The sequence below is a fragment of the Neolamprologus brichardi genome, chromosome 3, assembly GCF_056152115.1.
Source record: "Neolamprologus brichardi isolate AB-2024 chromosome 3, ASM5615211v1, whole genome shotgun sequence".
NCBI classification, from domain to species: Eukaryota; Metazoa; Chordata; class Actinopteri; order Cichliformes; family Cichlidae; genus Neolamprologus; species Neolamprologus brichardi.
This window is the reverse complement of record NC_142106.1, coordinates 4,249,423-4,277,371: the sequence shown is the minus strand read 5'-3', so window position 1 is coordinate 4,277,371 and position 27,949 is coordinate 4,249,423. Positions and strand designations below refer to the sequence as shown.

The window sequence follows — 27,949 nt, the reverse complement described above, 5'->3', positions numbered from 1 at the left end:
ATAAAGCTGGGTTTATTAAAGAGAAAGAGAGAAAGAGAAAAAGAGAAAGATTTATAGTTTGAATAGAACTGGTCCCAGTACAGAACCTTTTGGAACTCTATGACTAACGTTTGTAAGTGAGGAAGAATCCTCATGAATCTATGAGATGGATGTGACAGAAACCACAGCAGCAGCAGCAGCATAACTACTTTACTGTCAACGTTTTCTGGTGTATCAAATGCAGCAGTGAGGCACAGTACAGAGGTAGGTTTACTGTAAGGAGGCCATCAGATGATTATTAAAAAATGTTACTACAGCTCATGTTGTGCTTTGTTGTCCTCTCAGTCCCCTGGGTGGAGGTGGATTCAGGGGTGGAGTCTGTCCAGCTGATCTGCAAAATCACAGTTTGTCTGCCTAAAGATGCTAAAGTGGAGTGGAAGGATGCAAACAACAGGAAGGTCCACGTGTATGAGAACGGCTCTGACCAGCCTGAAGAACAGGACGATAAATACAAGAACCGAACAAAGATGAAGAGAAACTTACTGGAACCTGGAGACCTCAGTCTGACCCTGAAACACCCCACAGATGGAGACAACTCCACCTACACCTGCACCGCCTACAGCAGGGAGGGAAACATCCTGATGGAGAAACAAGTGGAGCTGAAAGTCAGAGGTCAGTGCTGTAGGTACAGGTTAAAGGTCAGAGGTCAGATTCATGATGGTGGTTCAGTCTCAGTGGGCTCCATCTAATAATGTTACAGTATTAGCATGTCTGATGTTTGTGGCTGTTTTGGTTTTTATTTGATTTCCAGCCAAAACATTTGGGTTTGCGTGGAAAAGTGTTCCAGCTCTAATGTACAGCTGTCATATTAGAAATAGAAGCAGCTCTGATTTTATAAATCTATGAAGTTATGAATTCACACATGAACAGTTTCTGCAGCGTTCCTCTCGGCCTTATTTGCAGCTCCACTCTTGTTTTTGCTCTAATAATTATTTCTCTCCATGAGCTGTTTCTCTGCCTGAAGGAGGCGCCACTCCATCGCTTCATTTAGTGCAGAACAAGAGTCACATGATGCTGCTCTGTGAACACCAATCACACTTTGTACAGCTCATGTTGTGTTTGTTGTCCTTTCAGTCTGTCAGGTGGAGGTGGAGGAGGGGGCGGAGTCTGTCCAGCTGCCCTTCAAAAACACACAAAACCTGTCTGAAGATGCTGAAGTGGAGTGTAGACGCCATCAACCTGAATACAGGATGGTCCACGTGTATGAGAATGGCTCTGACAAACCTGAAGAACAGTACCGGGATTACAGAAGCCGAACGAAGATGAATGAAGACCTGCTGAAAACTGGAGACCTCAGTCTGACCCTGAAACACCCCACAGAGAGAGACAGTGGAGAATACAGATGTGATGTCTACAAATCGCAGTTTTTTGGGAATATCCATGCCTATCGCATCCTGCTAAGGAAGAAAACAGTAGTCTTGTTAGGTTGCAGATCATTTTGGCAATCCTTTCCCGTGCATTCAGCGCATCGACAAAGTGCGTGTAGGCTAGCCGCTGCCTTCTGCCTAAGACAGCATGTTCTGTACAACAGAGTCGTGCTTTGTCCTCGCCTGAACGGCCATGGTGCTGTTACGCAATACAACAGCTCCGACTCAAAGGATGAGCTGCACGTTAGATACCTGGACGGAGAAGACAGCGGTAGTGTTGTCGTTGGAATAAATCGACCAAAAGCCAAAAATGCCATAAACAAAAATCTTGTGAAAATGATGTTTGAAGCTGTGGAGGACATCAAGAAGAATAAAAATGTGCGCAGTGTAATTTTATGTAGTTTGGTTCCTGGTATATTTTGTGCAGGTGCAGATCTGAAGGAGAGGGCCAAGATGCACCAGAGCGAAGTGGGACCATTTGTATCCAAAGTAAGAGCCCTCATTACAGAGCTAGGAAACCTGCCAGTACCAACAATTGCTGCAATTGATGGTGCTGCCTTAGGAGGAGGCTTGGAAATGGCCCTTGCTTGTGACATCAGAATTTCCTCCAATACTGCCAAAATGGGACTAGTTGAGACGAAACTTGCAATTATTCCTGGAGCAGGTGGTACACAACGTCTCCCTAGGGTGATTGGCGTCTCTCTTGCCAAGGAGCTCATCTTTGCTGCACGAGTGGTTGATGGAACACAGGCGCAACAAATGGGTCTTGTCAGTCATTCTGTGGAGCAGAATAACAGTGGAGATGCTGCCTACTTGAGGGCTCTGGAGCTTGCCCGGGAGATTAACCCCCAGGGCCCAATTGCAATAAGGATGGCAAAGTTGGCAATTAACCAGGGGATAGAGGTGGATTTATCTACAGGTCTGGCAATAGAAGAGGCTTGTTATTCCCAGGTGATACCAACCAAAGACCGTTTGGAAGGCTTGTCTGCTTTCAAGGAGAAGAGGCAGCCTCAGTACAAAGGGGAATGAAGTCATCGTTCCAGAATCGATCAGTTCTGTCTTCAGCTCTGCTACTGTTCCACTGCTTCCAACATAAATTATGGGTCAGACTAAACTCGTCAACACATTAGCCCTTAAATCATAGTTGACAGCTGGACCTTAGGGGTCGTTGTGGTTGGTGTTTCAGGCTAAAGCACTTTCTGACTTTGATAATTCTATTCACGGTTATTTATATCGTGACAATTTATCAGTCACCACAAGGTGCTTTAAATTGTAAAGTAAAGAATTTACAACTAATCACATTAAGATTTGGAGAAACAAAGCAAACTAACCCAGCTAAGTTAAATGTGTCCTGCTGTGTTCATGTCTGCATAAAACTGTTTTTGATTCCCTTTACCAAAGTGAAGTGAATGGAGATGGTTTGATTTCTTACATTTGGGGCCTCAATGTGCTAGTAACAAAAAAATCCTTCAGATTAACTGGTTAAAAATCACCAATTGTTATTTTCCTACAAGTCAGTTTGTGGTGCCAAATTAAACTGAATAAAAACTTATCTCAACTCTATAATTTACCAAAAAAAGATCTGAGCGACTTGATTACTGGTCAGAGCTTGACACTTTTCCCCATAGCAAATAGCAAAAATAAGCTAAACTATTTTCTTTACATGTCATCTTTACTTGCTGCTACTGCTACTGCTACTTACTTAGGACAACATCATATTAAAGTGGTTTTTTTTTTTATTTGTTTTGTTTTGTTTTTTTTAAAATACAAACATTCCTGATAAATATGAGGGGTGCTTAAGGCTTACATCGCCTGAAACGATCTGAAATCAGCTTGTCTTCCTTTACAGCAACTTTGTTCTGATTGGCTATCCCTTGAACAGCACAACAGTGTGTTGTACTGCTGTTGACAGCCAGAGCCACACCTGAGATAACGATATTAACCCTTTAAGACCTTCCATAGAACCAAGTCCGCCAGAGCTTATATTATATTTTTACACGTTGTAGTGCCATTTTTGGGAGCATTTCAAGTTGCTATACATCAATACAACCATTACAGCCTAAAATTTATTAATATGCATGCATTAAGTGCAAAGTAATTACATAAATTGCAAAAAAGTGCAATAAACTACAAAAAAATTGAAAATCGTTTTTGTTTTTTTAACATATATTTCTAGTTAGAGAAATTTAAGAGGCTTATCCCTCAAAACTGTAAATACAAAAAAGTTGCACAAAATAGTTTCCCACCACAGGAAATTTATTTTGAGTGTCTTCATAGTTTTATTTTTGAAATACACCAATTTTTATATACTGCAGGAAAAACGAAAATAAATATTATATTGCAAATTTGCAAAAAAACAGCATATGCATCAAAATAAACTATTTCCAGCAGTGCAATATGAGTCCTAAGCATCCCAGAAACGACACAGAAAGTCAAACATAACTTTTAAAAACACCAGTATAAGCTCATGAGGCCTTGATGGTAAAAGAAACTACATTTCCGCGAAAATGACGTCACTTCCGGTTTCAGGCAGGTAATGGCGGACATGCGAAAGTTCGTGCTGATGGATGTAAGAAGTGTTATGAACAGCTGATCGGATCGGCAAAGCATGTTTCTGGAATATTATGTTTTTGTTGCTGCAAGTGCTTTTTGCAGTTTTTGCAAAGCTATATGTGGAAGGAAACTGTGACAGAGGACAAGCTGATGGCATAAGATGTAAGTACAACTCCTCCAGTTTCATATGCAAAAAAAATTATTGCACTAGCTCATGTGGTTGCAGAGCTACCGGGATTTAAAAATAGTTACGCAAAACGGAGCGTGCCCGCTCTGACCGGTTTTAAAGGGTTAAGGATATCAGTTCTGATATCATACAAGTCTGTGTGCCAGACCGTGGGGATGTGAGGAATGAGGACCCAAAGTGCAGGACTTTATGATGAAGGCAGTGCGTTTATTTACAGTGGTGTAATGATCCAAACAACAATAACAATACCGTGTCTTCTTCTCAGTCAGTACTTCCTTTCCTGCCTTATCTCATCCATCTTAACCCTCTCCACCTCTGCAAGCCTCTTATTCTCTGCTTCTACACTTATCCCTTCCTCCTCCACTCTTTTCTGCCTTTTTTCCTCATTCATTTTAATAGTCACAGGATGGGAATTAGCAACATTAGCAGAGCCCAGTTTACTCACCGCAGCGTCCGGACTGCTGGAGTTGGAAGCAGGGTGGAGGCTGGCATAGGTGGAGCTGATGGCTGAACTTCCTTAGTGTTTGTTGTCTCTCCATCTTCTGTTAACAAACAAAAAGACAGAGTGGGTAAAGACAAATGCCCGCTATGCCCGATGGCCAGTCCAGCTATGCACATGGAAATGAGCAGTTTAGCTCAAATCTGGCAGGTTTTCATCTTCTGTTTTTATCCAGATGTCCATGAACATGAACACTGTCCCTGTCAAATAAATCCAGATACAAAGATCAGATTTACTGAGCATCATCAGCGTGTCAGTTGCTAACTGCATCTTTAAATAAATAAATGTGTCTGATCAGCGGTGATAAGAAGAGAGACGCTGAGCGAGTGAAACTTTAAAAACTGACTGAAAAAATTCTTCTTGGCTTCATTTTTCCTTCCAGTCTGAAAAAACTTCCATTTAATGATTTTGGAGAAATATGAGACATTTGAAGACCTTCGTTTATTTGAATCTCAGAGTTTTTAATGAGCCCTGAATAAACACTTGAATTACTGTCTGAGCTGCTGCAGTTTCCTGCTGCGTCCACTGGGTGTCAGTAAAGCTGCAGGTGTCTCACCTGTGAGTCCACCTGTGGGGAAACAGTCCAGCTGCTGGTTCTGCCTCCAGCTGAGGAAACACTTCATTCCTTTTATTGCTGATCTCTCTTTATGAATCCACCTGAACTCGTCTGATCCTGGAAACCTTTCACTTTCCTTCCTTGCTGTCTCCGTCTGTCTCTCACTTTCACATTGGTTGGTTCCTCTCTGAATCTCTCCTCTTATCTGTGAACATTCATAAGGAAAAAGCTGAATCAGTTCAGGCTTCACTCTCACAGGATTTTAATGTTTGTGCTCAGAGTTTTTTCAAAGAGCTCCATCTTTTCCTGGAATTATCTCCAGAAGGAGCTGAAAGGATCCGTGTTACACAACGTGGCCAGTTTAAGTCCATTAAAAGGATCCAGGAAATAGTCAGAACCCAGAAACCGTCGGGGGAAGTGAAAGGTGTGTTTTCTCTGATGACGTCACTAAAATGAGAGCTTTGTACAAACAGGAGAAAGAAATGTGCCAGTTTATTAAACACGTCTCATTTCAACTTCCCGATGAAAGTGTCGCTTTGAAGTCAAAATCTGAATCGAAGACTGAGGTGTGTTTTTGTTTCTGCAACGTTCTTCCACAAACTCAGGTTTTCAAACAGCTGTGACAGCTGCCTCTGTGTGTCAGTAAGTCTTTGAGCTTCTTTATCATAATATCAGCAGCCTTAAAAATAAAGATGGACTGATGTGGACGATTATCAGTAATCAATGAGACCGATCACTGATATCTGGAGCTGACACAGATTTAGAAACAAATCAAATCCAGCAAAGAAAATGTATTTTTCTGTTGTGGCAGAAACGGTTGGTTTTAAATATCTGATGATGTTTAAGTGTTCATGCTGCTGTTACACATCTGTACTCACAGCCAGCTGTAGGGCTCAGGCCTGCTTAGCCTCTAATCTGCTGGCAGAGATCTAATAATCTACTAATAATCTCACTCATACGTTACAGGATGGCTGACAGTGAACATCACAGCAGTTCTGTTACTGAGGTATAACAGGGCAGCACTAACCATGAATGTGCATCAGACGAACTCACCAGAGGAGTTTGTGTGATCACAAATGACAACTGGACACATTTTCAAAGTGACTCCTCACTCTGACAGCACATTACACTCATCAGTTTCACTCACACACATGTTTATCAACTCATCATGACTACTTTGAAACAAAGTTCCAGCACACAGAGGAAAATCCACAACTGCAGTGTGTGGCTGCCACGCCCACATTAACATCACCGTGGCGTGTTCACTGACCATTAAACAGTAGGAAATGTCACTCACCAATGAGAGCTGGGTCACGCTGACATCATGGTTGTGTTCTGTGTCCGTATGAGTTTGAATCTGCTTCAGTGAGGAGAACATCACAGTCCACGCTTCCTTCAAACAGTCCACAGACTCGTCAGGTCTGAGCGTCGGGGACATTTCACGCTTTTTGAAATCAGCTCTCAGGATTACATCAGCTCATGGATGTCATCAGTTTCCTGTTCTGGTGAGTTCACAACAAACAAAGTTCCTCCTCGTGTTCCTCTGTGAATCCAGTCGTGCTGGAATATTTGACAATATTCCCACAATAATGATGTCATTTCTACAGGAATTGGTTTTATAGAAAAATCCTGATATCTGACAGCTCATGGGAAGGACCAAAGGGAGGAGGCCAGATATGATGGCTTAGCAAAAATGTTCTATAACAAAAGTGAAATAAGCAAACTCATGTAGCTCAGTGAAGTCAGTGGGATGTGCAGTGTCTGGATCTGTGACATGGACTGAAAGAAACCATAACACAAACCCAACAGCCAAAATCAAACTCCAAGCAGAGACAGAAATCCTGCTGCCACCATTCATTTCTGTTTGGAAGCAGACATAAAGTACTCGTGCTGTCAAATCCAGAACCACTCGAGCCTTTTGGACCCGTTTACATCTGTGAAAAAGGTGGAAACATGTCAAACATGTGAGGAAGAACCAGCAGCAGCTCACACGTTTACCACAACCACACACAGTCCTCTGAGAGCAGCGTGGCCTCCATCTTTGAAACACACAAAGTTCACAGTGAAAATCAAACAAACTTACTGATTGATTATTGATTGATTCATTTTCAGGGCACGGAGGCCTTGCGGGCAGTCCGTAACATGTGACTGATTCAGGAACTGGCTCGCCGGTTCGCGCAAGATTCGAAATAAAATGGGCAGCAAAACACGGCTGATTTCCCCATCACATTGTGTTTTGGAATTGGATTACGTACGTGCTACAAAGTTAACTGAGCATTTCTTGTTCGATGGAACCAGCAAGGAAGATATATTTTTAAAATCTCATCTCTTCTAATAAAGTATGCACACAGTAATAAATATCAGAGTAATACTTTGGTTTTATTCAGACTTCTCTTGTTAATGTGTTGCTTCCGTAACTGGATACCCAGCACGATTGCGAGTCTTCTAGCTTGCTTACTTGCCACAAGTGCACTGTGCCACCTACCAATAGAAAGGAAAAGATAATGTGCATATTTCCACGAGAGAAATCCCATGCCTGGACCGTCATTGACTGCCGCCATTATTCTAGCCTACGTCACAGCATCATGTGTGCTTTTTACATCCAACACAAAAACTGAGGTCGTGGTGCTTTTGATTGTACTCAGAAATTCTGCCTTCTTAGGGCGGGACAGGCTTAGGGCGTAGGGGGGTTCCCCAGGAGCATCTTCTTTGGGGGGCTCAACCCGGGGTAGCGGTCATGGCCTATTAGGGGCTCTGTTGGCTCTTAGGTGACGGTTTCCTCGTGGCTGTGTGCAGCGGGGCTAGGGGAGGGTCTGTGCTGACGGACGTGGGTTACTGACCTGGTAGCCTGGCTGCCCCTGGGTGGGTCCGGGATGGGCGTGAGGTTCTGGGGGCGCTCCGTCTCTGGGCTGGGGCCCTGGCTGGGCCTCGGGGGCTTGGGTCCTGGTTGGTATGTTGCTGGGGTTGTGGGCGGGAGGGTGTATGGGGGCCTGGACCTGGCGCAGGGTGCCACCAGTGCATCGAGCTACCTGGGGGGCTCTTCAACTGGTGGGGGAGGTTGTTACACCTTGCAGGAGCTCTCCTCTCTTCAGGAACTCACTCTGCAGGGAGATACAGGAGAGGTGGAGGAAGATCTCAGCCTGGGCCTCTATTGTCTTGTGTAGACTGGAAGATGAGTGGATGACAGGGTGGGTGCAGTTTTGTCTGTGGTGGGGTCGGGTGGGCTGTCCTGGGCTCTGTGGGGCCGGGCGGCGCTGCTGTTCTGGGCCCCGGTCCGGATGGGCCTGGGCCCCCTTTCCCTGGCGGGTTGCGGAGTATGAGGGTGCCTACTGGGGTCAGCGGGGGAGCTGGCCCCAGGAAGGGGTCACTTGCCCCTCCCTTACTTCCCTCCCCATCTCCAGCTGCCATCCCTCTTCCCACTCCACCACAATCACCCAAACATGCAGGGCCTTGGGGTAAAGGTGTGTGACCAGGGTGCAGGTGAGGCATCCCCCCCTCTGTCCCCTTCTGGCTTCTTGTGCCTCAATTTTATCTCACAACTTAGACATTCACATTACTCACACTCTCATGACACATACATATAGGATCTTGGGGGTGGGCACACTACACGGACTCCAAAAGACCATCAGGGTGTACACCTCACCCCTGGCGTCGTTGCCCACCTCTCAATTTTAAACACACGTAGACACTGAGGGCTATCAGGAGGGACTATGCGCTTACCTGCTGCACTCTGTCAGGTAGCTCCATGCCCTCCTGGGTTTTAAATGCACCTTAGAACACACATGCATCAACACTACATATGAGTGGGTGGAGGGAGGTTTTGGAGTCTTCTCACACCCCCGTTCTCTGCGACCTGCTGGAGCGGGGGGCCGGGAGGAGGAGTTGGCCGTCCGACTGGGGTCTGGAGTGTGGGGCCTCCCTGCTGCTGCGGAGTCGGGGCGGTCTGCTTCTCCCCACTGCAGGGAAAAAGGCTAACACCACCTGGGTCTGGGTGCAGTTTCCCCCTCCAAGGGCAAAGGTACCTAGACCCGGTTCTTAGAGTACACTTGGGGAGTGTGATTGTGTGTACAGTGTCTCTCTATGTCTGTCTCCACGTTGGTTGAGTGTTGAGTAAATTGCATATGAGAGCATGAGGGTGGGAATGGATGTTTGTATCTGTGTGTGCCTGTTTGTCTGTGTCTATATGTCAGGTTGGGTATCAGACGCCACCTTTCTGGGGACATCTCAGGCCCTCTAACGTATGGAGGCCTATCTCCCCCCACCACTTCCCCTGCAGACGCCTTCAGACATCGGTGCGTTGGTGGTTCTTTGTGTCCGGGGGTGGGCGCCCAGGTACACACCGGCTCACTCCTTGGTGGCTGCTTATCGGGGCCTGGAGCCTGGGGCTCGCTTGGGCCACTTCGGGGGTGGGGTGCCCTCGGACTCTCGCCCTGGGGCTCGGTCACTCTGGCGCAGCTGGCTGTCAGCTCACGGGCACGTCACTACAACCCCCCCGGCTTCTGCTCCGCAGCTGCTGAGTGACCCCTCATCTGGGACTCTCCCTAGCTCCTTCTGGGATAGTGGCGCAGTTGCCCCTCTGTTGGTCTTCCTTGGTCTCTTGTGTCCTGGGGGCCTTTGGATGTCTGGAGTCTTGATCTCCTCCATACCTGCTTCATGCCCTGGAGGATGGGGCTGTGCCCCCCCCCCCCCCCCCCCCCCACACACACACACACCCTCTAGCAGATCATTACATGAAGGAACCTTTTAAAAACAAACGCGTCCATGCTCACAGGTGTACACACGGGTGCTCACACACACAAATGACACCCTTTTTGGCTCCTACCTCAAAGCACACTGTGCGCTGTCGATCTTACGTGCTGCACAATAATGTTTAATATTTAGTATTTACTGTTATATTCCCATATATCATCGTGATGTTGTTTATTGTATTGCTCTCGTTTTCTTCTGCTTGTTTTCTTTTTTCTTTCTCAACAGATCATCCAGGTGATTGATATATGTATTTTTTTTGTCTTCTTATTTAGTTGGTTTTTGGTTTTTTTGCCCTTTATCCCCTCCTTCTTCTCCGCTGTTTTCCCCCCCTCTTCCTTTCTCCCTTTTCTTTTCCTCATTCAAGTCTGTCCCGTATCTAGCAAGTGAAAATAAAAAATAAATAAATAAATAAATATATAAAATAAACAATAGAAGATGAACCAAATAGACCATTACGGCAAGGCTGGGATGGTCAATTTGGTAAAGTAAATCCGTTGGGCATAAAAATGATAAAAAAAAAGAAAAGAAAAAAAAAAGAAATTCTGCCTTCTGAATAGGAAGATTTAGGTAACACCAGACTGCAGATGAGCTGCATACAGGGCTGGACTGGGACAAAAAATCGGCCCGGGCATTTTGACTAGAGACCGGCCCACCATTATAGTAAAAATCACAAAGCCTTTGAATGAAAACAAACACTGTTGTGACAGTGATGTACACTGTCTTGATGGTATATATGTATCAATCTATCAATCGTTTGTTGTAAGACTCAGATAATTATTTATTAAAAGCTAGACATTTTAAATGAGAATAAGAAAGTATTTCTTTGTGCCCCCCTCTCCCTGTTAATGCCCTACCTGGCCCCCTGGCAACACTTTGCTAGACCCGCCCCTGCACAATTACCAGCTGTCAGCTACATAGAAAAGGATCCTGGTGTTATTTGTCTCCCAGAAACAGTTCATAACTTCCCTTAAACTCATCCATGTCACCTAAAATGTAAACCTGTTTCTCCATCACCTGTTCACCTCTGATGATTCAGTAAAGACATCTCCTGGTTTCATCTTCATGTTTCCCTCTCACCAGATATACAAACCGACATCATGTCCAGCAGCTTTTACAGCTGTGGCTCCAGCAAACATCAGCTGATACTAGAAATTAATATTAAATAAATTCTAACAACAGCTGATCAAACATGCTGCTGTTGTTTAATAATTAACCTTATGAACAAAATAAAGTTCAACATCAGTAACATAGCACCCACCCAGCTGTATAGAAACCCCGTCATGCTAGCTAGCACGCAAAAAGTCAGCGTAATGAAAATAAACTCCAACTAAACTTGGTTTATATCTGACCCAGATAGACTCCAGGTCATAACTTCTTACCCGAAGTTCAGTTCACACTCGGACCGTCAGCCACCTCGGGTCTCTCCTCTTGCCTCCCCTTTACCTCATCCACCTGCTGGCCTCCACCACTTGCTAATGTTACTGAATCTGTGGAAGCTCCGTGATAGTCACCACACGAAGTAATGAATAACAAGCCTATCTAAATCCCAGTAGTAACGCGTTCCTGATTTTGGCATAATAACTAGTTACCGTGCTCGTTACCACAATAACAACATAGTTACTGTAACGTGTTACTAAATAACGCGTTAGTCCCAACACTGGTGACGACACACAGCCCTAACAGTTACACAATCATACCAAAACTCTGTCCTGATAGTTTCCAGTTTCTCTTTTGTATCAGACATACTGAGACAATATTCAGGATAAATAACCACGAAAACAATTTATTCATTCAGTTTAGAGGTTTACACATCACATCATTATCATCACAGAGCCTGTTTCACTTGAATCGTCCACTTGATGGTGCAGTAGAGCAAATGAATCATGCCAATGCTTCAAACCATGAGTCGACCAGTTGGATGGAAAGCTTCAGTTCGTCACAAGGCTTCATCTCACCATCACTAGTCAACAGTATCGAACGCTGCACTAAGGTCTAGCAGGACAAGCACAGAGATGAGTGTACTGTCAAAGGTTTAACTACAGCCAGCTTGAAGGCCTGTGGTACATAGCCGATTATTAGAAATAGGTTGATCATATTTAAGATCGAAGAATTAATTAATGGCAGGACTTCTTTGAGCAGTTTTGTAGGAATGGGGTCTAAAAGACACGTTGATGGTTTGGAGGAAGAAATTATTGAAGTTAACTCAGAAAGATCAATTGGAGAAAAAGAGTCTAACTTAAAATCAATGGTACTAAGAGTAGCTTTAGATAATATTACATCTGTAGGATGATTATTGGTCATTTTTTCTCTAATTATTAAAATTATATTTGTGAAGAAGTTCATGAAGTCTACTCTCCATTGCTGTGTAATCAATTATTGTAAATGTAAGTGTTATCAGGAAATGATCAGACGGGAGGGGGTTTTCAGGAAACACTGTTAAATGTTCAGTTTCTATGCCATATAATTTAAAACAAGATCTAGAGTGTGATTAAAGTGGTGGGTGGATTACAGCACTAAGTTTAGTGCTGTAACTAAACTTAGTTACAGCACTTGCTGTAACTAATTTAGTTACAGCACTTTCAGAAAGACATCTACTGTGATAAAGTCTACTCTCCACTGCTGTGTAATCAATTATTGTAAATGTAAGTGTTATCAGGAAATGATCAGACAGGAGAGGGTTTTCAGGGAACACTGTTAAATGTTCAATTTCTATGCCATATGTTAAAACAAGATCTAGAGTGTGATTAAAGTGGTGGGTGGGTTCTTTCACATTTTGAGAGAAGCCAATTGAGTCTAATACAGATTAAATGCCATATTGAGGCTGTTATTTTTAGCATCTACATGGATGTTAAAATCACCCACAATAATTATTTTATCTGAGCTGAGAACTAAATCAGATAAAAAGTCTGAGAAATCAGAGAGAAATTCTGTGTAAGGCCCAGGTGGACGATAGATGATAATAAGTAAGACTGGTTTCTGAGTTTTACAGCTAGGGTGGACGAGGTTAAGCATCAGGCTTTCAAATGAATTAAAAGTCTGCCTTGGTCTTTTATTAATTAATAGGCTGGTGTGAAAAATTGCTGCAACACCGCACTGAGAAGAAGACGCGGAACGGGAGTTGGGATTGCACTGGGGATTTATTGTTGTTTGGATCATTAAACCACTGTAAATAAACGCACTGCTTTCATCATAAAGTCCTGCAAAGACCGTGACACTCTTAGCCTTGTATGATGTCAGAACTGATATCCTTAATATCGTTATCTCAGGTGTGGCTCTGGCTGTCAACAGCAGTACAACACACTGTTGTGCTGTTCAAGGGATAGCGAATCAGAACAAAGTTGCTGTAAAAGAAGACAAGCCGATTTCAGATTGTTTCAGGCGATGTAAGCTTTAAGCACCCCTCATATTTATCAGGAATGTTTGTATTTAAAAAAAACAACAAAAAAACCCACTTTAATATGATGTTGTCTTAAGTAAGTAACAAAATTGGGCAGCAAGTAAAGATGACATGTAAACAAATATATATAATTTTTGCTATTTGCTATGGGGAAAAGTGTCAAGCTCTGACCAGTAATCAAGTCGCTCAGATCTTTTTTTGGTAAATTATAGACTTGAGATAAGTTTTTATTCAGTTTAATTTGGCACCAAAAACAATTAATGATTTTTAACCAGTTAATCTGAAGGATTTTTTTGTTACTAGCACATTGAGGCCCCAAAAGTAAGAAATCAAACCATCTCCATTCCCTTCACTTTGGTAAAGGGAATCAAAAACTATTTTCTGCAGACATGAACACAGCAGGACACATTTAACTTAGCTGGGTTAGTTTGCTTTGTTTCTCCAAATCTTAATGTGATTAGTTGTAAATTCTTTACTTTACAATTTAAAGCACCTTGTGGTGACTGCTGTCATAAACAGTGTTGGTCAAGTTACTTGAATAAAGTAATCAGTAACTAATTATGGATTATTTCCCCCAAAAAGTAATCCTGTTACTTTACTGATTACTTATTTTCAAAAGTAATTAATTACTAAGTTACTTAGTTACTTTTTAAAAAAACGATTTACAATCTGAATGGGTGATAAAGCAATAGATCTTTCAGCCCAATCCTACTTTTTCTGCATAATCCATCATACAAAATGTAATTAAATGGAAAAGTCACTTTTTAAAACTTGTTTTATTAGTTTTAATCTTTTAACTTTATGCATCAAGCAAAAATGTAATTATATGCAAAATTCTCTGACGGGAAGAAATTTGTTTGACATTTAAACCTATTTTCTGCAGCATTCCAGCACATAAAATAAAATATTTTTTGTGTTTACACTCTTTCAAATACTTACTTTACTCATTACTTGAAAAAAGTAATTGGATTACAGTAACGCGTTACAAGTAACATGTTACTGCCCATCTCTGGTCATAAATTGTCACGATATAAATAATCGTGAATAGAATTATCAAAGTCCAAAAGGGCTTTAGCCTGAAACACCAGCCACAACGACCCCTAAGGTCCAGCTGTCAACTATGATTTAAGGGCTAATGTGTTGACGAGTTTAGTCTGACCCATAATTTATGTTGGAAGCAGTGGAACAGTAGCAGAGCTGAAGACAGAACTGATCGATTCTGGAACGATGACTTCATTCCCCTTTGTACTGAGGCTGCCTCTTCTCCTTGAAAGCAGACAAGCCTTCCAAACGGTCTTTGGTTGGTATCACCTGGGAATAACAAGCCTCTTCTATTGCCAGACCTGTAGATAAATCCACCTCTATCCCCTGATTAATTGCCAACTTTGCCATCCTTATTGCAATTGGGCCCTGGGGGTTAATCTCCCGGGCAAGCTCCAGAGCCCTCAAGTAGGCAGCATCTCCACTGTTATTCTGCTCCACAGAATGACTGACAAGACCCATTTGTTGCGCCTGTGTTCCATCAACCACTCGTGCAGCAAAGATGAGCTCCTTGGCAAGAGAGACGCCAATCACCCTAGGGAGACGTTGTGTACCACCTGCTCCAGGAATAATTGCAAGTTTCGTCTCAACTAGTCCCATTTTGGCAGTATTGGAGGAAATTCTGATGTCACAAGCAAGGGCCATTTCCAAGCCTCCTCCTAAGGCAGCACCATCAATTGCAGCAATTGTTGGTACTGGCAGGTTTCCTAGCTCTGTAATGAGGGCTCTTACTTTGGATACAAATGGTCCCACTTCGCTCTGGTGCATCTTGGCCCTCTCCTTCAGATCTGCACCTGCACAAAATATACCAGGAACCAAACTACATAAAATTACACTGCGCACATTTTTATTCTTCTTGATGTCCTCCACAACTTCAAACATCATTTTCACAAGATTTTTGTTTATGGCATTTTTGGCTTTTGGTCGATTTATTCCAACGACAACAATACCGCTGTCTTCTCCGTCCAGGTATCTAACGTGCAGCTCATCCTTTGAGTCGGAGTTTTTGTATTGCGTAACAGCACCATGGCCGTTCAGGCAAGGACAAAGCACGACTCTGTTGTACAGAACATGCTGTCTGGGGCAGAAGGCAGCGGCTAGCCTACACGCACTTTGTCGATTCACTGAATGCACGGGAAAAGATTGCCAAAATGATCTGCAACCTAACAAGACTACTGTTTTCTTCCTTAGCAGGATGCGATAGGCATGGATATTCCCAAAAAACTGCGATTTGTAGACATCACATCTGTATTCTCCACTGTCTCTCTCTGTGGGGTGTTTCAGGGTCAGACTGAGGTCTCCAGTTTTCAGCAGGTCTTCATTCATCTTCGTTCGGTTTCTGTAATCCCGGTGCTGTTCTTCAGGTTTGTCAGAGCCATTCTCATACACGTGGACTGTCCTGTATTCAAGTTGATGGCGTCTACACTCCACTTCAGCATCTTCAGGCAGGTTTTGTGTGGTGTTTAAGGGCAGCTGGACAGACTCTGCCCCCTCCTCCACCTCCACCTGACAGACTGAAAGGACAACAAACACAACATGAGCTGTACAAAGTGTGATTGGTGTTCACAGAGCAGCATCATGTGACTCTTGTTCTGCACTAAATGAAGCGATGGAGTGGCGCCTCCTTCAGGCAGAGAAACAGCTCATGGAGAGAAATAATTATTAGAGCAAAAACAAGAGTGGAGCTGCAAATAAGGCCGAGAGGAACGCTGCAGAAACTGTTCATGTGTGAATTCATAACTTCATAGATTTCTTTGAGCACTAAAATCAGAGCTGCTTCTATTTCTAATATGACAGCTGCACATTAGAGCTGGAACACTTTAAATGTGAGCCATAAAAACATGATGCTCTAGAAGTGTATTCAGCTCTGACACTGTCCCATCATGAAGGAGACGTGGAAATCACTTTGTTACACAAATCAAAGTCAAATCAATTCTATTGATGGAATATTGTGTGATCAATAGACTGATCAGTTTCTAATCTTTCATCTATCAGCTGGAAATCCAGCAGTGTCAAACAGACTTGGCAGCAGATTAGGACCAAACACAAACACATTGAGACTTTTTCTTCAGCAGTTGCAGGTAAACTGCAGCAACAATGCGACTCAGACAGTTTCTCTATAACTGCAGGGCTTCCTGCGCTGCTGTTAGTCAGATACAGATCAACAGGTTGTGGATAGAAAGCAGATTCCTTCAGCAGAGGATCCATATCACACTTGAAGCATGTCGTCGGGAAAACCATCAGTAAAAATGGGACACTTTGAGCCAATTTGAGCCTCAAACTGAACATAACCTGCTGGAGAACAGCTGATGTGTTCAGTTACCATGGTGAGGAATTTCACAATAAAAGAGGCATACGCTCTGTCTTTTCCCGGCCCGATGCTCTGGGACATTTTAGACAAATTTCCTGGCAGAATACGATCCCGTCCGGAGGCCGACACCATCCTTATCCAGATGGGCACAAACGGGATTCCAAACAGCGCTCCCACCCAGAGACAACTTCAATGTTTTCTGGGACAGGAGGCATCTTTCTGCAGCAGATGGGCTCCACTTCAACCAATCAGGAGCCAGATCTTCTCTGCTAACATATCATATGGAGTCCAGCGTGCAGGAAACACTCCATCAAGTACCTGTCCACACCTGCTGACCGCTCCATCACTCACTGACGTCCCCCAGGTCCTAGTCCCTATCATGTCAGTTCCACTCTAAACACTAATACATGTTCATCTGGACTCGGAGCCTCTGGAGACATTTTGGATGTTCCAGTCATGAAGATTCTGCTGAAGATTCTTTAAGTCACAACAACAACAAAAACTGACAGATTGAACATGTATCAAGATATCTGCTGAGGTTGAGTCTTTGCAGTACAGACAAAGGCCCAAAGGTCTGATTTGGACTTCTGTGATGAGTCTTTGTAGATGTAATATACTTGTTCAAAGTCTTTTATGTTTGTATTTTGTGCATTGTTGCAGTTGATTGCTATTGTGTTCAAAAGCAACTAAAACTCCTTGATATTCATTCTTGATATTCTTGTTTGTTTATTTGTTGATTCTATGTAAAATAGGATGGCTGCACTCAGCTTCAGTTAATCAAAAATGCTGCAGCAAGAGTCCTGACAGGGACTAGAAAGAGAGAGCAGATTTCTCCTGTATTGGCTTCCCTTCATTGTCTTCCTTTTAAATCCAGAATTGAACTCAATATCCTGCTCCTCACATACAAGGTCTTAAATAATCAGGCCCCATCTTATCTTAATGACCTTGTAGTATCATATCATCCTATTAGAGCACTTCGCTCTCGCTCTGCAGGCTTACTTGTTGTTCCTAGAGTATTTAAAAGTAGAATGGGAGGGAGAGCCTTCAGTTTTCAGGCCCCTCTTCTACGGAACAGGCTTCCTGATTAGCTTAATGCTCCCAAACACATTTCTATTGCAGGTCTGTTTTTAGTCTTGAATGTAGTTGAAACTTTTGTAATTTCCATTGTGATAAATAACAGTTAGAGAGTCATGCATTAAATGGAGCATCAAAGCAAATTTTTTTGCATTGATGTCAGGGCAGTCTGTTCTTAGTGACATACAAGGAAAAAAGTAAACAATGGATCAAACCTTTGGGTTTAAGCAGCAGTGGTTTTGCTATGAAAATGTCTCCATTCCTCCAAACTTCACAGATGAAAGCTCCACCGTCACAGTCCGTGGGGTGTTTCAGGGTCAGACTGAGGTTTTCGTTTTTCAGCAGGTCTTCATTCATCTTCGTTCGGTCTCTGTAAACCTGGTGCTGTTCTTCAAGCTGGTCAGAGCCATTCTGATACATGTGGACCATTCTGGATTTCCCGTCCTTCCAGACCACTATAACGTCTTCAGGCAGACCTGTGGTATTGAAGGGCAGCTGGAGAGAGTCCACCCCATCCTCCACCTCCACTTGGGGGACTGAGAGGACATCAAACACAAAATTAAAAGTGATAACCAGATGAGCTTTTCACTGTTATCCACTGTCTTGAATACAAATGTGGAATAAACTGCTGAACCACTCCAAAACATTCATTTAGAAACAAAAAGTGAAAACGTCTCACAGACGTCACACATACAAGGATAATTTGGATTCTTTGGACAATCTTGGACTCAGGCGCAGACTGAGAAAGCATGGTTCAAACATTTCTTTATTAATCACACTGTTGGTGTGCCTGTGGGATCACCAGGTACTTGTAGCTGTCCTCTATGTCTACGATGTTGCCTTCACCCTGGGTCTACACACTTGAATCAAATGATTAGTTCATTACCAGGCCTCTGGCGAACTGCAAGACATGTTGAGGAGGTAATTTAGCCATTTGAATCAGCTGTGTTGGATCACGGACACATCTAAAAAATGCAGGACACCGGCCCTCAAGGCCTGAAGTTGGCGACCCCTGCTCTAAAGGGTGGCTGGTTGCTCGGCTTAACCACGTGCTCCCCTGTGACTTCTGAGTTGGAGAAGGAAGTCCCGATTTGGCGTCCGCAATACCGTCACAGACCTGAGGCAGAGGAGGGTATGGCGGAGACCATAGAGGGCTTATTGAAGGTAGGGGTGTTAGCACCCTCAACCTCATGCTGGAACACTCCAATTTTGCCTGTAGAAAAGCACGGCATGGGAAAGTATCGTATGGCACATGATTTGAGGACCATTAATGATATGTTGACAACTAAAACTGTTCCTGTCCCTAATCCTTTCACAGCTCTTGAATTGAATTGAACATTGAATCATATCTGTTATTAATCTCATTCTCTCTTCCACAGCATGTCTTTATCCTGTTTTCTTTCTCTCACCCAAACCGGTCGCAGCAGATGGCCCCGCCCCTCCCTGAGCCTGGTTCTGCCAGAGGTTTCTTCTTGTTAAAAGGGAGTTTTTCCTTCCCACCTTCGCCAAAGTGCTTGCTCGTAGGGGGTCATATGATTGTTGGGTTTTTCTTTGTATCTGTTATTGGTAAGAGTGATTAATCAGGCTGTGGGAGATTCTGATGCCGAGGCAGACCACATGATGCCACTTTTGAGAACCAGGAAGGGTCAATCCACTGATATTATGTTTGATGACTTGCAGTACTGTTGGTCTACCATGGGGGGAGACCAAAAGAGGGGATGTTGGAATGATCTTACCTGAAGTGCTTTATTACTGTGCCTTTTATTAATCTCATATTATTCAAAAATGCCATATAATCATATAGAAGTAGTGTTGAGTGGACACAACCCTGAATAATAAAGGCATTAGAATAGGTGTCCTTCAGTCGTAGACTCTCACCCATATTTGCCTGTAGAGCAGTAGATAAGAAGGAACCATATTGTAGTCGAAAGTTACTGAAATGCTGTTGTTTAGACTAGAATGGGGTGCCCGGGAATGAAACTGTCAGGTGCGCGTCACCATTTTGAGATCTGCGGCAACGTGTCATGCAGGATGCAACTCCCTTCTAGAAGTAATGTGAAAGAGAAAATAAAGTGTTAAATGGTCTACTGAGCAGTGTTGTCTTCCATCGGATGCCTCTGAGGAATCAAAAGAACTCTGTGAAGTGTAGATATTTGGAGTGCTCAGAGTAGAGATGCTACTCCTCCACATCGAAAGGAGTCACTTTAGGTGATTCAGGCATCTGAAAATGATGGCTCCTGGTAGCTTCTTGGTCAAGGTGTTCTGGGCATGTCCCACCAGGAGGAGGCCCTGGGGCAGTCCCAGGACATGCTGGAGCAATTATATCTTTTGGCTGGCCAGGGAATGCCTTGGCATTCCCCCAGACCAGCTGAAGGAGGTGGCTGGGGAAAGGGAGGACTGGGCTTCTGTGCTTAGGATCTTGCCCTTGTGACCCACCCCAGGATAAGTGGAAGAAGATAGATGGATGTAAGCCCTGATTCTCAGTGACACTGCTGATAATGAAACTCACCTTGAAATGGTCTGGACCACAGACTACTGGAGGAAAACTGTCACAACTTTTCTTCTTTTTTACACTTTACATTTAATGCTTTTTCAGGCTTATGTTATGATGTAGTCTGACTGCAAAAAAATCCACGTGAACTGTAAAAAAAAAGGTTTTGATGCAGGCTCAAGGAAATCACAAAAAGTTGGTTGTGTTCATCTGGACATAGGGTTTTCAGTGGGAGAAATATTTTGTCAGTCATCCAAGTGTCTTCTCAGCTGACTACAAGTTTCCCCATTGGGAGTACCTTTGCACAATGACTGAAACTAGCACCACTGAATGAACAATAGGCTGGGGGGGGGGGGGGGGGGGGGGGGGTTAGTTTTTGACCATTAATATGCAAATTGTCATGACCACTGATCTACGACCATTGATCAATGACTACTCGTGAATAACCATGAATACTATTCACAGAGAGTTGGGGATTGGCTAAAATCACAGCATTGAAAGACGTACCATTGGGATGTTACATCTCTCTTCACTTGTGTTCCAATTACTGAAGCGTTGGAGGTAGTTCATAAAAGATTACAGGATGACCCCAATACCATCAACAGAATCACTCTCATTACTGACCAAGTGTATTTGCTCTTGGAACTGTCTTAATTCCACCTATTTCACATACAAGGGTCAGTACTACTGGCAGAAACATGGGTATACCATGGGTTCTTCAGTTTCATCCATTGTGTCCAACTTGTACATGGAAGAAGTGGAAAAGGGGGGTTTATTATACTGCCCTGGAACAACACCAAATGATTAGTTGAGGTACGTGAATAACATCTAGGTAAAATCTAAACCTGAGGATGTACCACAATTCACTGATTACATTAACCTGGTGGACCTACACAAATTCACCAGGGAGGATATGAAAAGTAGCAGGTTAGCCTTCTTAGACTGTGAAATGTCCATCAGTAATGGGGGACATTTAAAAGTTGATATGTACCATAAACCACCACATATGGTTCATTGTATACGATTTGACTCTCATCACCCAGTGGAGCACAAACTGGATGTCATCAGGATGGCACCCACACAAACACAAAGCAGGAGATGAAGCATCGCTGAATATGTTTCCAAACCAACTTCCTTCCAACCCGAAGACAGAAAAATATTGTGAAGCATGTGATGAATAGCATGCCGACTCAATCATTTCTGCATGTTTCCTCATGTTACAGAGGAGGAGAAGATCGAAAGAGGAGGCAGGGGGAGAGACTCAGGAACAGTTAGGATCAGAGACTTTGAGCCATCATGGACTCCCACTGTGGGGACTCTTAGTCTTAGTCTGTTCAATTAAACGTACAGTTGCTCCCCCTAAAAATTTTGGCTTTTAGACAACGGCATCAAAGAATTTATTTGAATGAACTGAAAAAAGATTCAAACTTAAAATGTTTAGAGAATAAACTCTTGCATGACCTCTGACCTTTGACCTGTATCTACAGCACTGACCTCTGACTTTTAGCTCCACTTGTTTCTCCATCAGGATGTTTCCCTCCCTGCTGTAGACGGTGCAGGTGTAGGTGGAGTTGTCTCCATCTGTGGGGTGTTTCAGGGTCAGACTGAGGTCTCCAGGTTCCAGTAAGTTTCTCTTCATCTTTGTTCGGTTCTTGTATTTATCGTCCTGTTCTTCAGGCTGGTCAGAGCCGTTCTCATACACGTGGACCTTCCTATTGTTTTTGTCCTTCCACTCCACTTTAGCATCTTTAGGCAGACAAACTGTGGTTTTGCAGATCAGCTGGACAGACTCCACCCCTGAATTCACCTCCACCCAGCAGACTGAGAGGACAACAAAGCACAACATGAGCTGTAGTGAAGGTTACTAATGTTCTTCTTATGACCTGTTACAGAGGACTTATTTCTGTGCTTGTCCTGTTAGACCTCAGTGTAGACCACAACATTTTCCTACAAAGACTAGAACACACCAGAGTTAATAAAGGAAATTCACTGCAATGGCTTGAATCACATCTGATAGATTCCAGTTTGTTCATGTAAATGAGGAGTTTTCTTCACACACAAAAATTATTCATACATTTATTTGATTACCATGCACATGCTATGCATTTGATTTTTATTGCTGATACCATTTAACTCAATCAGTTACAGGCATGTCTTAAGAAGATAAAGTCCTGGAGGACCTCTAATTTCCTTCTAAATTCTTTACATACTTGACCTTTATGTAAAATTAAATCCTACTCATTTATTTTTCACTAACATGTCCATATTGGTATTTTTGCAAATATCAGTGACCAATGTGTGATTGCTGATATCTGGCAGAACCACTAACCTGTATTTTTTAATTTAAGCCTTTAAACAGTGAAATCCCTGAAATATGGAAATCTGTGTATTTTCCTTTGCTGAACGGAGGTGATAATTCAGATGTTACTAACTACCAGTGTTGGGCGAGTTACTTTGAAAACGTAACTAATTATAGTTACTAGTTACTTCTTCAAAAAAGTAACTGAGTTACAATATTCTAAAAGTAATTAATTACTTGAAAACTATTGTCTTTTCAACACAATAGTTGAAAAGTAACTATTGTGTTACTTTTAAAAAAAATGTTTAACCCTCTGGGGTCCAGGGTATAATTGGCCATTTTTGACTACTTTTGATTTGACCTTTAAAAACTATTTCCTTTGCCTTATTTGGTATCATTGTTTTCAACACAACCTCACGTGTCTGAATTTACAGTCAGGTTTTCATGTTGACAGACTGTATTAACACAATTGATCTAAAATCAAACAAAAAATATAAAATCAGAGTAGAAAAGGTTATATTTTTTACTTTAACAACCACAAACATGTTTATTGAATCATATTTCATAACTTAAAACACAAATATAAACTGTCAATTTTAAAATCAACAGTTATTTGCAGCCATTTACCTTTTACCCCTTTTTTTTAAAATAACCATTTCAAACTATTTACAGAACAATCAGCTCTTCTGCATTCAATAAGATGCCACACAAATTATTTGTGCCACTCCAAAAATAATTTCTGTCCACTATAAAGGAGAACATCACAGTCTGATACCTGCAGGTCTGACAGCAGCAGGTGTATCACTCCTGTTTCTACCTGGAGACAGCAGTCCTAAATAACCAAATATCACGTTGCCATATCATTTTTTGATTGGTTGACATGGCGCATTTTTCCACCAACACGAACGAGCTGTTTTTCTTTGTTTGGTTTCTTTGGTCATAAGCAGAGAGTGCTTGCTAGCGCTGTCCTCAGTAAATGTGAAGAAATGACTGAGGAAAAAACACAGCGTATATATATTGTTTATCATGAATCTGGTTTTATGTGGCCTATCAACACAATTTAAAAACTGTATCACCTTGTTGCTTTGTAATATTAAAGTGGTCATGTGATTAGCTTACAAGGACTACTTTATTCTTTGTCAGTCAAACAGCAGCACTCATGTGATTGTTTTGCCCCCTTAGCTCCAGGTGTTGTGCCAAAAAGTGATCGTCGAGCAGAAAGTGATTGCCGCCCGCAGGAGCGCGCGCAGCTGCTTAAAGCTGTAACGCCCAGATTACTTACAGCTACTTCCGTGCAACTGAGGTGCGGTAAGCTGAACACAGCTTCAACTGTCTGTTTGTTGAAAAATAGTAATGAGACTGCACCGCATTTTCTTCTTAGTAACGGTAACGGCGTTGTGAAAATAGGAATAGTAACTAGTTAGATTACTTGTTACTGAAAAAAGTAACGCCGTTACTTGTAACGCCGTTATTCCCATCATTGCTAACTACGGGCCCATATCTAAAGTGTGTCTTTTAGTTTAAATGTTTAAGTCTACAGAAAGCTTATTAGTTAACAACTCAAAGAATTTTTTAACAAAAATTTAACTCTTTTCCAACATCAGTCAGGATTCAGAAAATTGCTGCTATTAAAGTAGTGAACGACAATAGCGATACAATGGAATTCTAATAATAAACAATACTGGTCAATCTTTAACTGCTGTAAGTTGGTTATCTCATTACTTGTCCGCTACAACACAGTGCGTCCACGTTGCTTGGTTTTCTTCCTCTTTTAGCACCGAATCCAAAGGAGTTCCACAGGGCTCCATATTTGGACCACTGCTCTTTTCTATGTAAATAAACAAATAAATAGAAACTCATAATTGTTATATGGATGCAGAGTGGGGGTCTCAGTGTTTGGAATATGTTAACTGTTTTCTATGTTGTATAGAGGCATTTGGTGTAGCTTGGGTGAGATTGCTTTTATGATCGTCAGGAAGTCACGTACGCAGAGACACACACACAGTGCTTAAACTGTTACACTCACACATCCACACGCACACTCACGGGCGTGCACTCACATAGACATACGGGTACGCGCACACACAGGCACTCACGTGCGCGTCCATACACACACAGACGCAGAGTTTGCAGCACACCATGGGGGTTTTATGATGGGGTAACTTCTATAAAGCTGGTTGTAAGAAATAAAGGAGTGAAGATCTGCAGAGGGACACCGGCCTCGTCTTCCCTTCTAGAAGATGCATGCTTAAATGAAGATGAATAAAGATGAATAAAGGTTTTTGTGAAAATAACTACTGAGTCCGGCGCCGTCTCTGGATGCCTCGAGGAATAAAAAGAACTGGGGTGAAACTGATTTCGCAACAGTTTGAATATTGATTCTATTTGTTCTGAGGACATTTTTATCTCTGATCATGTATTCTTTTTAACATGTCTTTTCACGAGCCTTTGTCTCCTGTTCACCGGACAATTATCTCGCGCATCATAAATTCCTCCACAGCGGAGAATTTCTCGGATGCTTTTAAACAGAAACAGACCAGTTTCTGTTTCCGAGTCCTTACCCTGGCTAAATGACAACATCCGCTCAATCCGCTGAACTGATAGAGCCAACACTTTCACAAGAATATGCAAATGTTTGTTGCCAGACTCATAACAGAATTAGGAAAAAAGGCTTTAGAATATAAGGTTTCCTGGAATAATCTACAAATTGAGCTAAAATTGTCAGAAACAGCTACAATGGAGGAGTTGTATTTCATTTTGGAGCGAGAGAACAGCTCATTTGGTCAGTGTTCTTGTTTTGGTCTGTTATTGCACACAACTCATACATTTGTGTTCACTGGTCTGTACAGAATATAGTATTTGAACATTCTGAATGAATATTGGTTCTTTACTTGTTATATTGTTATTTGTCGTATTTGTTGTAACATCTTCTGCCCCCTGCTGGTCTCTCTTGGAAATATGAGTAACGAGTCTTTTGTCTGGATTAACTGCAGATAATGAAAGAACAGCTTGTCCACATGCAGCCTCTGTGTCAGATCAATGCAGTGAAGCACACACACTATTTAGTAAAGTCATGCTGTGGAGCTGTTTCACTGATCAATGACTGAGTCTGAAGGAGGTTTTCTGACTTCTGGAACAAACCTGGAAGTTTCTCTTCAGCTCTCTGTATCAGCTGTTTGTAACTCTCAACTCTTTCAGCTTCTGGAACACGTTTGTGTGAGCTCTACTTGTGTATAGTACGGGACACTCACCTGATTTATAATATTGACGGAAATAAAATATGAGACTTCCAGAAACCAAAAGAAGAATAAGGAGAATCAAGAGAGCTTTGGCCCAGGATGGAAACTGTTCTGTGGAGAAAAGAAAAACATGACCTTTGACCTCTGACTGAATGTGGTGATATATTTTATTGAACATACCTCAAGCTAATATTTTTTGAGTGAACATATTTATGCAGCAGTAAAATAGTAAAGTTTTATCTGAGTGATGTCAGATGTATCTACAGGAGATGTTTGTTGCTGACCTTTGACCTGTAGCTGTATATCACTCCGACTCAGTTCACGTCCATGTTCTCTAACGGAGCAGGTGTAGGTGGCGCTGTCAGACAGTTGGAGGTTGGTCAGGTTCAGGCTGAGGTCTCCAGTTTCCAGAGCGTCAGTCTTCATGGATGTTCGGCCGCTGTAACGCTGGTTTTGATCTTTCAGTTCGTCTCCTTGAAGTTGACGCTGGTGGACGGTTGGAGGACTGAGGTTGGAGCGACTCCACACCACTGTGGATTTAGTCAGATTTAAAGTGTCGACATGACAGGGCAGGATGAACGAGTCCCCCTCATACAGCTCCACAGCTGAGGCATGCTGGAAAACTGAGGACACACAGACAGAGGCTCCATGAGTCACTTTGAGGTGAAGATCAAGTTTAGACACATTTACAGAAACCAGGAGACAGAATGACAGAAACATTCAACATTTTAACAACTCATTAAAGAGAACACAGCGCAGATCAGAGGCAGGAAGTCCATCACATAAAAATGTCAAACTAAATTTTACATTTTAGAGACATAAATAAGGATCATTTAATAAACGTGTTCCCATGTGATGATGTAATCTTGTTTTCTAATTCAAACGTGCTTTCACCATTAAAGACCCCCCCCCCCTTTTTTTTTTTAACCTGTGTGTATATTTATAGCATCCTCCTTATGCATTTCATGCATGTGTTATTTTCAGACAAATGGGGGTTATGTCACCCCCCCCTCCTCATCAGTAATGATCTAGTCCGGTATTTACTTGGGAGTGACTTAGCCAATTAACCAATACCTACCTATTATATGTCAGCGGACCTATCTATGAAGTTCTGACTGGTTAATTTGAAAAAAACAATTCAGTTTGTGTTGCTGGAGTTCTTACATTGCCATGAAGACAGACTTTCGGTTTTTCTAGTTTTGCTTCCCTTGTCTCATTAGGTCTCATTTCTAACAGCTGTGTTTCCCTTCCGTCGCCAATTCCCTGATTACTCTGCTGTGTATTTAAGCTCTGGGTTTTCTTTGCCCTGGGTTGTGTCGTGCCTTCTTTATGCTGTCTGTCTCGTGCTCCTGGTAGTTTGCTAGTGTTTAGTTTCATGTTTGAGGTTTTGGTTGGTTGTTGTAAGTGTTTAATTTCATGAAAAGTTTTTCCAGCACATCATGACAGATCTGAATCAGAATCGAGTGTTTGATGGAAATCTCGTCCTGCTGCACTCCAACACATTAAAGAGAGAGAGATGAAAGAAAAGCTGATGATGAGAGCAGAGAGAGGAAGGTGTACTTACCGTGCAGGAGGATCACAAACACCACAAACATCTTCATGTTCCTGTCAAACTCAGAGACTCTTTCAAAGCCCTTCAGGACATCAGCTCACAGCAGCTTCACTTTCTTCTACACTCTCATACTGCTCACACTGTCACAGCTCAGAGTTCAGCTTCACACTTTGTTAAAGCACATCTGTGGAATGAAGTCCGGCCGGCCACAGATCACTTCCTTTCTCCTAGTTTCGCACCCTGACACGCACAAAGCTGCGCCTTCAGTCCTGACACTGAAACATCCACTGAAGCTACAATGATGCAGATGTGACCCTCAGCAGCTAGATTTCCTCTCCATAGACGTGTTTCCATGCAGATCATGGACATACAGCAGCTCCAGGATGAAGAGTGTGAAAGAACTTCTTCCACTACAGTATTCATTACAGCACTGTGGCACTCCACAAACCCTCACACTGTCTCAATCCCTGTTTCCAGTTTGGCTGAGAGAAGGCCTGAAGCTCAGCCAATCACAGGACAGGAAGTGATCAGCTGACACAGTTATTTGAAGGTTGAGCTGTCAGGGTGAGGCTGCTTCATGCATGTGTGAAACTAT

At 42.6% G+C, this 27,949-nt stretch overlaps 2 protein-coding genes and 1 pseudogene across 9 annotated transcripts in view; 1 reads left to right on the top strand and 2 right to left on the bottom strand.

Annotated features, from left to right (window-relative positions):
- Positions 1-27,949, top strand: part of LOC102789482 (methylglutaconyl-CoA hydratase, mitochondrial-like) — a 674,272-nt gene that overhangs the window by 39,294 nt on the left and 607,029 nt on the right. For 3 of the 8 annotated variants that reach the window (XM_087838445.1, XM_087838444.1, XM_087838443.1), the window contains one exon: positions 1,114-2,435. In XM_087838445.1, coding sequence (XP_087694571.1) covers positions 1,114-2,435 — 1,322 coding nt within the window. Of the gene's footprint in view, positions 1-324; positions 656-909; positions 920-1,113; positions 2,436-27,949 lie in introns of those variants that run through there. The other 5 variants (XM_087838451.1, XM_087838440.1, XM_087838441.1 and 2 more) reach the window with 5 other exon arrangements.
- On the bottom strand, positions 14,581-15,273 carry LOC148103194 (methylglutaconyl-CoA hydratase, mitochondrial pseudogene; annotated as a pseudogene).
- LOC148103193 (butyrophilin-like protein 2) lies at positions 15,491-27,403 on the bottom strand. The gene is made up of 6 exons (XM_087839466.1): positions 27,367-27,403; positions 26,087-26,425; positions 25,815-25,913; positions 21,759-22,085; positions 15,557-15,902; positions 15,491-15,512 (listed from the first exon to the last, which is right to left on the bottom strand). The coding sequence occupies exons 1-6, from the start codon at positions 27,401-27,403 to the stop codon at positions 15,491-15,493; spliced, it is 1,170 nt and encodes a 389-aa protein (XP_087695592.1).